The following is a 10,548-nucleotide window of genomic DNA, read 5'->3' on the forward strand; positions in this document are numbered from 1 at the left end:
ACGAGTTGTATTCTGACAGCCCAGCAACGTGCATGGTGCCCGTGACAGTTTCGCGTCACCGGCCGGAAGCGGTGTACATTTTTTGCGTTGTCCTGCAACATCTACCGGCCCTGACTAAACGATGCGTATCGACCAGCTCCATCAGGAGAGAAACTCGGACATCACCAGCACTTGAAAGATCAAGTTCAAAAGGGTATTCAAATGTTGCGTTTAGTTAATTTTATTTTTTAGCGGATTTTTGCTTTGTTTTAGGCTTACAACCAGGCTGATCTTCAAACTGGAAACAAATTTTCAGGCTAGCATGGGATCTCCATAGACTGTGAACAAAATAAGCAAAAGCGTGCGCGTTCGTGCGGGAAGCGTTTCCGCGTCCAGCTGGACGCTGTCAATGCGCGCTTATTGTTAGCTTATAGATTCTAAGACTTTGGCCTAACCTAGGGCCTAACTCCTGAAGAACGTCATTCACTTCTGCTGGTGATTTTGTAGATTGCCGCTACCGGAAACGTTCCCTGCAAACTGTTAGAAGTACATGATAAATAGTTATAAAATTTTACCATACAGCTATAACCATACAAATTATGTATCTACCCGAATAATACATTAAAAAAAGTAAAACAAATAAAAATTATTGATTGATTAACTTTTTTTTAACTTCAGTAAAGAACGAATCTATTTCCGAGCGTTTGTAAGTATGTTATAGCTTGTTTTGAGGAAACAGAAATACTTTTCAGCGATCCGACTCGGATGATGTTGTCATAGTAGCCGGAGTACAGGTCAGATTCCAGTTCTTGATCGACGGACCGTAGGCGACGCAAAGCGCGGTTCGTCGAGAAGCAGAGGGCGTTTGCAGATGCCTGCCATATATCAGATATCACAGGAACGCATTGAGTCCTTTCCGCCAGACGTACCCAGGGAACCATCGGTCGAAACGGATACCGAACCAGGGTCGTTCTTCAGCTTTCTGTAGTTCAAGTTTCAGATCTGACGGTGCGATCCGACCGGGGGACACGATGATCGAGTGGTTAAGGTGGCAGTGGTTCGGCGAGTAGCGCACACTCGACACCCAGACAGAGTGACCTTCCTCCTGGATGGTAACTAGCACTTGGCCGACATCTTGATGTTCTTATCGCGTGCTCCGGACTGAATCTGACGTTGTCCACGGAGAATGGAAAGGACAAGACGTCCTTGGTATGTTTTTCGAAGCGGCAAGTGACGGTGGCCAAGTCCTTCAGATCTTGTCTTGCCGGACAGGGCGTAGTTGCCGTCCGAGTACAGCGTCGCTGTTAATTTGCGGGTGGCCGTACAGGCACTTCTGCGGAAAGCTGTAACTTGCGTCGTCCTGGTTCAGCTTCCACGAGATCTGGGAATTTCGCGCGACGAGGACAGGACCATGTCCGTGTAGTTGGGGTTGGTCGCGATCTAAGTGATCCAGCCGGAGTGGCCAACCAGCTGGCCGCAGAGCTGCAGCATCTCGGTCATTGTTGATTTTTTCAAATTTAAAGGTTAACTTAGCAGCAGGACACGTGCCTGTTCGCGGAGAAAAAAGGGAGAAGTGACAGTTGCCAATGACGTTTAGAAACGTCACAGGCTACACTGATCAAAATTTATTTTTATATTCTCACGTTGCTCCTCGTTCATCCGTATTTACGATATTTACCATTATTTACTGGAGTCGCTCCAAATGCCATACGGATGAAGCATGTGCCCAACCCCTTGGAATTGCCCGTATGATGGAAACATTTCCATAAAATTAACCAAAAAAATCAACTTTAAAGGAACATCATAAAAAGAAAATGATTTTCTCACGATCTCTGATAGGAAACATGTTCAACTTTATGAAATTAAAGATATTTTAATTATTTCAAACATACCTTATTTTGTTGTATATCAATACATAACTTTAGGTTATGTTGATCACTTTGTTTCATACCAAGTAGGTCCAAAAATTCCTGTACTTACGATGCAAAGGCAAAATTTGTTCGATGGTCCGCCGATTGAATTAACACTGGAACGCCCAACGCATGTCCAACTTACACGGACGCCCAAGCCTCCCAAAAAAGTTGGAACGGTAACTTCAACTCGCTGGTTCTCGGGCATAACTCAACCAATCGGGACGATTCTTGTTTCCAGTAATTTGTAAGAATGTCTAGATGATCCTAGAACTTTGCAGAACTTAATTTGATCAAATCTGTAATTTCTGCGACCGAAAACATCGTTCCACCTTTTTTCAAAACGACTGCCTCCGCGGAATTTTTGGCGAATTTTTTTTTGTACGCGAAAAAAAAAGTTGGAACGATGTTTTTAGTCGCAAAAATTACAGATTTGATCAAATTAAGTTCTGCAAAAATCTAGAATCATCCAGACATCCTAACAAATCACTGGAAAGAAGAATCATCTTGATTGGTTGAGTTATGCCCGAGATCCGTTGAGTTGAAGTTACCGTTCCAACTTTTTTGGAGCCTTGGGCGTTGGAATGTTAATTGTAGCAAGTAATGGAAGTAATTTAGTCAGGCTGAAGAAATATTTCAATTAGAATAGCATCAATCATTTTAAACAACGTAAAACAATAAAAACAACTGAACTATTAAAAACATTTGATTATTATTTACCTATCCACCTCATCACATTTCAATAAAAACCCGATTTATTTATTTTTAAATGATTGTTGTGTCAAAAAGAAATATTTTTTCCACAAAAAGTTTATTTTTATACTAAAAGCAAAAAACTTTTATCACTACAATGTTTTCCACGAAATAAGCATTGTAGTATCAAAATGTTTTTAACTTTTAAATTAAAAAGTTGGAACTTTCTACGAATATTCACCAACGCGAACTTTTAATCCAACCAACGAAATTTTTAATCCCACAGTATTTTTTTTGTGTGTTGGGTTCGGAAAAAAGGTTTACGAAAAAGTAATTAAAAAATACACACAGATATTTCTCAAGCATTTTTCTCTAAGGTCTCAGATATGTAACTAACCATATTCTTAAAACCAAAACGATAAAATTAGAATTGTATTTCTGATAATAGTTAAAATTCACTCAAATGTTTTTCATATTAAATGCTTTCGTTTTTGAAAACAAAATCCAAATATTTTTGAGAAATTATGATAAATTTTGAAAAATGTAGAAAAAAACATTTGTTAACAGTGTAAAGGTTTTAATGTAAATAAAGGAGGGCTATTCCAGATCAGTTTGACAGCTCGCCCAGAGCAGACGTGTGTCCTTTGATTGGAGCTTAGCGCGTTTTTGACGGTGTTTTTTCTAACTTTCGCCGACGGCCATGGCGGCGGCCGCGACGGCGGAGAGTGAGTGGACGGAGCACAGGACTGAGGATAGAAGGCCGTTCTACTGGAACGCGGCCATGAAGAAAAGTGTGTGGGAGAAACCGGACGGGTTCCAACCCAAAACGCAGGCGGCGTCGGGCATGGAGGTGGAAGACTCCGAAGGAGGAGGAGAGGACGGGGGCGAATTTCGTCCCGTGATCAAGGTTCGGCGCAGGAAGGCTAAGGAGGAGATCAACGACGGCAATGGCCAGGAAGTGGAGAAGCTGCTCAGCAACAACAAGTTCAGCCCGCTAGCGGAGAAGAGCAACAACAACAACAACAACAATGCGAACCCAGCAGCAGAAAAAACCACCCCCGTGGTACCAGCACCCGGCAAGTCGGCCGGGGAGAAGAAGCAGCCGCCGCTGGTGGTGAAAGACACGAGCTTCGCCAGCCTTGCGAAGGTGATGTCGTCATGTGATGTCCAGCCGGAACACAAACTGACGCGGTACGGCACCAAAATTACGTGCTTCTCGAGCGACGACTTTGACACGGTGCAAGCCCACCTGATGAAGAACAAGGTGCAGTTCTACACGCACGGAAAGCGCAGTGCGAGACCGCACCGGGTAGTGTTGCGAGGTCTCCCGAACGCGGAACCGGATTACGTCAAGGAGCTGCTCAAGACGGAACATCAGCTGGACGTTTTAACGGTACACGCCATCAGGCAGAAGCAGCAGCTTCCCGCCATCGATGAGACGCCTTTCATCGTGCTCTTCCCCAAGGGACACACCAGTCTGAAGGAGTTGAGTAGCAAGGTAAAGAAAGTGGGACCAGTCGTCGTCCGGTGGGTGGCCTACCGGAGCAAAGAACCGCACGTGACCCAGTGCAAGAACTGCTTGCAGTTCGGTCACGGAACCAGTAACTGCCATCTCAAGCCCAGGTGCAGCAGCTGTGGGGGTGCCCACAGCACGGAAAAGTGCAAAGCAGAAGAAGCGGAAGCCAAGAAGTGTGCCAACTGCTCTGGATCTCACGAGGGTCTGGATCGCAGCTGTCCCAAACGTGCGCAGTTCATCCAGTCGAGGCAGCAGGCGTCCACGCCGAAGCCGCCAGCATGGAAGAAGGACAATCAGACTCCGGCAGGAGCCACGTTCACCGCGGCGGATTTTCCTCCGCTACCTGGAGCGGTGCCGTCCGTTGAACCGGGAAATAAACATCCTCGTCCCGCAGGAAGAAGTCGAGAAGATACTGGCGCCGGCGCCGGTGCAACCCCGAAGGAGCAACAAGGCGAACGGAAGCTGTACAGCGAGTCGGAGCTGTGGGCCATTTACCGAGAATACAGAGTACGCTTGAGGCAGTGCAAGACACCCGAGGAACAGATTGATGTGATCGCACACTTGTTGACACATGGCGCGGGAAAATGATCATCTACTTCAGCTACTTTTTTTTTTCTTTTATTAATTTTGTACCATTGACCCTCGGTCCTAACCTGGTCGTAGCACCTAAAAGGACCTAATAAAAATAAGTTATGAAAAAAAAAAAAAAAAAAGGAGGGCTATTAATTTTACAGTCCAAATTCGACTAGCCGAAGCCTCGATTATCCAAAGTTTCGATTATCCGAAGTTCGAAGGACTTCGGACTAGGGGGGTGCCACTTAAGGTTTTCGGAGCGGATTTGGATCGGCTCCAGATCTTTCAGACCCGATCCAACTTTTAAACAAGATATTGGTAACTTTTTTGAGAGTGCAGATTTTGACGTTTTGAAACTTCAAGCTGTTTGTTTATGCTTTGATTCTATTTATCAAACGTGGTCGCGGAGAAAAGAATGGTTTTTTTTGTGGCCGATTCCGAACGTTATTAGGTTCGCGGAAGGAACTAGCACGGCCCGGTCTACGAAGAGTTGCTTGCGATAATCGCGGATAAGCCAGTGTTTATTGTCATGGTTCCCGAGGAGGAATTTCTATGGCAGTTGCTTCGGGGAATGATTTCCACTTTGGTTCGATCTTGGTAGCGGTGTCCCTCCAGGGCATTTCCGGAATCTACCGTGAGCAAGTACCGAAGGAAGCGAGAGCGAGTGGAATGTTTGAAAGAGAGTCAGGTCTCGGCGAATCAAAAGCGAGTCTGGTAGAGCAAAAAGCGGATCGCATCCTTTAGGAAGGAATGTCCGCAAAGGATCCATCCCGTTTCCCTATGCTAGGAATGAACCAAAACTGTTGGCGCCGTTGAAGCAATCACATGAATCAATGAATGATTCATATAAAATGTTGGCTATTGAAAAGGAGCTGATGGACCTTTTGCCACGGGCCGAGGAATACTTTGGTTGTATCCGGTTGAAAGTTTTTCCTCTCGATAGCGATCAACAAATAATTAAACCTTACCTTTCATGATGAATTCTTTCCCTTTCCAGAGCTGTCATCCAAACGCAACGCTTTCTGTTCCGACGTAATGATTCAACTCCGGAACAATCCGTCGTTTATTCACCAGCGAGCGAAGCCAGGCGCGAACTTCAGCAAGAGTTTGTGTTAATCACATAGCATTCTACCTCTTCGCGGCGGCCGCTACCGAAGACCTGAAGGAGCGGCGGCGTATGGCGGAAATTAACACCATCAACCCCAGTAAAATCTCCAATGAACGTACCTTTGGGTCAACCTCCAGTGCCTTCCGTGGACAAGCCAAAAAGAGGTCACAAAATCCGCAAGGACTGCTGCAACAGCAAACTGCACTTCAGCATGCTCATAAACTCTAGCAACAACAACCTAAACCGGCCCATCAAGGATTCCAGTTGTACTCGGGCATGTAGTCAAGCTAACCGCCAAGTTCTTCTAGCAACTAACAGTCCGGCGGGTAGTTATGAACCAGCTCGATCCACTGCACCAACGGTACATGATGCTGAACCAGAATCTCGGCCTGGGCTTTCGGAATGCACAAGACGCGTAAGGGCGGTAAGGGCGGTGGTGACAGCATGACCTTGACGACGACAACGATCACAGCTGTAGAACAGAACCCAGCAGTGAGCAACCACCTCCTCCAACGAGGGAGTCCACTGGTGGTGGTGGCGGCATGGGCGTAGATGTCGTGACTCGTGACATGGGGGAGGCGGGTAACGGTGATTTTAATTTTAAAGTGAGTGGTTAGAGGCAGGTATTATTCCCTGTCTTAGAAAATCTTGATTATTGAGAAGATTCTGGCTGATTGAGAGCAAATCGATTAGGCCAATTATAAAAGTGTGTACAATTTTGGTGAAAAATTTGTAATGCTGGGTTTGGAAAGGTTTTTTTGTATAGCCTTTAAAATATTAACACTTTATATTTGTCATCTTACAAAAAAATAACTGTATTTAACAAGAATTGCACACTCAATAAAATGAAATATTTTCTCGTCCTCGAGCGGGACCTTGTAATCGTACGTGATCTCCTCGTTGACGCCGATCGGCTGCTACGAGTAGATCACAATCTTCTTCTCCGACTCGATCGTGATGACCTTGGTGTAGCAGTTGAAATTGCAACTGTGGTTGAGGAACCGGGCCAGGTTGTCGCACTTGGTCGCGTCGATGATGGTATCCATGTCGATCAGGAACAGGTACGTGCTGCTGATGCCTATCGCTTCGTATTTGGTCTCGCGCAGATCCGTCACCGACGGACGGACCACCTGGCCCACCTACTCGATGAGCATCTCGTCGGCAGCGATCGATTCCATCGTCGTGGATTGTCGATTTGGCAAACTTGAGCTGGTTTTTGCGGAACTTGAGCAGCTCGGTGCTGGCGCTGGTTCGATTGGGCATCTCGCGGAAACCCTGCATCTTGGTGACGGCCTTGGCCGTTTCATTGTTCTTCAGGTGGTTTCCGGCTGCCGTACCGCACAGATGGAGGTACTTGTATTTGGCCTTTTCCCGCGGGTCTATCTTGCAGAAGCTTTGCGTTCGCACCGACCCCGTCGAGTGCTGCTTGATGTCGGTGTCATTACCGAGCATCAGTTCGTAGCTTTGGCGGATGTACTGAACGTCCTCGGTGTCGAACCCGCGCGTTAGGAAATTGTACAGCATGGACATCTGTGTCCGGATATCCCGCTCGTGGTACTTGGGCACGGGCATGAACGTGAACCGCTGCTGACCTGCGGCAAACGGAAGCAGGGCCTGCTGCTGAAAAAAGTGGCTGCCGCGGCGGCAAAGGTTTGTAGCGTAGCTGCTGCCGCCACAGCTGCTTTGTCTTTCTTGTACTTGGCCTTGGGGGCGTTCGGGTCTTTCTTTGGTCGACCTGTAGATCGCTGGGCGGGGACGATTGACGAGTCGTCTGCTGCTGAACTGTGTTTCGGACAGATCGAACGCGATCTGGTACACACCACCCTTGGCTGTCGAGCAGTTTGGCGACGGCCAGCGGGTGTACAGGCAAACCAGGCAGCACAGCATCGTGTTGTGGATGAAGCGGTTCTGGATGAGGCTCAAGGTGACCTGCGGGAAGGAATATAATTATATTTTCTAAACCTAACTTCAACTGGAAAACATACGCCAACATCCCGGTAATTACGTACTCCTTCACAAGCGAAGACTCCACTACGTCCATCCGGTGCGTCTGCAGTGTGATCCCCAACGCCTGCCTAAACTGTTGATCGACTTCACTTTGGCCGGATTCTCCTCCAGCTCGATCCCCAAGTGCTTGTAATCGATGCACTTGACGATTTTCGTGTCCAAACAATCTCAAATGGTAGTAAACCACACAGAAAAAAATATTCCTGTGAATTTACATTATTTATCATGTACCAAAAAGTATCATGATAAAAAAAAAAAAAAAATTTACATTAGGTTCATCGGAAATTTACATTAGATTCATTGGAAATTTACATTAGTTTTGAAAATTTACATTAGTTTTGGAATTTACATTACTTTTGGAATTTACATTAGTTCAAATCAACTAAATCTAATTAGCCAATGGGAATGAGAAGCTCGACTTGGATTGCAGTAGGAAAAGGGTGTGGCCTATGTTCTGTTTTAAAATTATTGAAGCGGGCAGCAAAAGGAAATTCCGATTTTAAAAAGTTGTTTCACAGGTAGGGGACGCTTTCTCGTCGACGGCCAAGTGGAATAACGCTGGACTGGAATCGAACGGACGACGGGTAGGATGTTCGGTGTTACTGCTGCTACCCGCTGCCGACTGAGCCATCTTCGCATTTTATAAACGAGCGGCAAAAGCATCAACTTGTTCAGGTCGAGGCTCAGGCAGTGGGCCAGCGAAGTATGAGAGCGATAGAAAGAGAACCAAATATAACTATTTTTAGTTCGGGTAGTTTTGAAGTCAACGTTTGGCAGAAATACATCGGATATATGATTTACATTGAATAGGAATTTACAGGAAGACGAACACGGGTAGAAATCCATCAGATTTGAGTTTCCATGCTCAGCGTTTCCATTAGATTCATGATTTACATTAGATTTAGATTTACATTGGAGTAATTTCCATGACTTTTTACTCTTTACGTTATATTTCAACATTACATTGAGTGAGTTTACATAAGAAACAGTAATTACGTGCTGTGTAAATTTACATATTTTTTTCTGTGCATAAACAAGATCGCTGCCAAATCCGTCCAGACTTCCAGCACTTTCCTCGTCATTTTCTCAGCGCGCCCTTTTCCCATCGATTTTGCACTTGCTAAATTTGATCCCAACTTATTCAGCAAACCTTCTCACAATCCGCCGGAATCGACTCCAACACCAATTGCAAGGGCCATTCGCGGTGTAGCCTTGATTACTTCAAGGGTCTTTAGAATTTTGGACCATAGGCTGTCATCTGAAGTAGATCGGTGTCCTCAAGCCTGGCTTGGGAGCGATCACTAAACTGTACAGTTCTGGTCTGTGTTCTAGAAAGAATTCCTTTATTTGGTGGCTCCTGGCCCTTTTATATGAGTTTGGTTACATTTCTTACATCGTATTTGTAGAGTTTACTCATTGGAGACATCTGGAGTTGGCTCTCTTTGTTTATGGCCCGAAGTGTCCTTTGCGCTGGATCAGCATTATCCAGCGCATGGCCACTTTGCCGTAAAACCCGAAAAATTGTACAACCCGAAACAGTCCCATGCGCAAGCACAGCAGTTATGCCAGCGCATATTGAACCGATTGTTATGTAATTTGAGTCCTGGGCCTGGCTGTGTGTGGCTCACTCAGCCAGGCAGGGCAATAAATTAAAATTGAAGTGTGAGGCAGTAAATGATGGGTTGCAACTAATTAGCTATGCAGGGTTGGTAAACCCGTGCAGGGGTGGTAACCTATCACACCTTCCCCCTAAAAGAAGAATGATTTTTATGAAGTAAAAATTATTCTTTACCATTCTCCAGTTGCCTTTTACAATCTTGTGTATATAATCAAAATCTTCCTGTTTTTTGTTATTTCCGAATTATTCACTTCCACGGCCTATTGCCGGGAAACTTTCACCTACTTCGGTTGAAGTTAGGCTCGGATGAGTTTTTTTTTTTTATTTTTAGATTGCGTATTTGATTACCCTATTTTTATGGATTTCTTTATTTTTATTCGAGGGTGTATGAAAAATTGTTATATTTGGATGATTTAGACTAACTATAGTATATGGGCCTTCATAAATGTTGTCTAATTTTCTATTGGTTTCTGAATTAATTAAAATTTTGTCTCCTACTTTAAGATTGATTGGGTTTGATGATTTTTGGTTTTGTATTCTTTTCAGCTTTGTTTTGATTATGATATCACGTACTCTTTGAGCTATTGTTTGTAATTTGAATTTTAATTGTGTATAGTATTCCTCGTGATTGTACATAGGTTCTATGTTGTTTAGTGTGTATGTGGGAAAATTTGCTTGTTTTCCAAAGACTATTTCGAAAGGTGTATACTGCGTATCAGTGTTTGGTGTAGTATTGTAACAAAAACAATAGTAAGGAAGCCATGAATCCCAATCATCATGCAACTCATTTGTGAATGACCTGAGGTATTCGTTGAGGCAACGATGATTACGTTCCAAATTACCAATTGTTTGTGGGTGGTAAGCTGTTGAAAATTTCTGATTCAACTGTAAGAACTGAGAAATTTTACCGAATACTTCATTTTTGTATTCTGTTCCTAAATCTGATTTAATATTTTTGGGACATCCAAAAACTAAAATGAGGTTTTCTACAAACGCTTTTGCAAGAGTTTGAGCTTGTTTGTCTTGGATTGGAACAACAATAACATATTTGGATAGATCGCATTGCATAGTTAATGCGTATCGATTACCATTTTGCGTTTTTGTCATAGGTCCAATTGTGTCTATGGAAATTGTTTCGAAAACT

The 10,548-nt window shown here is 44.4% G+C and overlaps 1 protein-coding gene and 1 pseudogene across 1 annotated transcript; both read right to left on the reverse strand.

The window, feature by feature from the left end:
* Positions 1 to 257: 257 nt before the first annotated feature.
* Positions 258 to 1,689, reverse strand: LOC120427711 (guanine nucleotide-binding protein subunit beta-like protein; annotated as a pseudogene).
* Positions 1,690 to 4,817: 3,128 nt separating this feature from the next.
* LOC128092859 (histone-lysine N-methyltransferase SETD1A-like) lies at positions 4,818 to 8,063 on the reverse strand. Its single transcript, XM_052707838.1, has one exon. It carries the CDS (start codon positions 7,664 to 7,666, stop codon positions 6,617 to 6,619), a length of 1,050 nt encoding a protein of 349 aa, XP_052563798.1. The 5' UTR covers positions 7,667 to 8,063; the 3' UTR covers positions 4,818 to 6,616.
* Between the last annotated feature and the right edge of the window lie 2,485 nt (positions 8,064 to 10,548).

The sequence above is a fragment of the Culex pipiens genome, chromosome 1, assembly GCF_016801865.2.
Source record: "Culex pipiens pallens isolate TS chromosome 1, TS_CPP_V2, whole genome shotgun sequence".
Classification (NCBI taxonomy): Eukaryota; Metazoa; Arthropoda; class Insecta; order Diptera; family Culicidae; genus Culex; species Culex pipiens.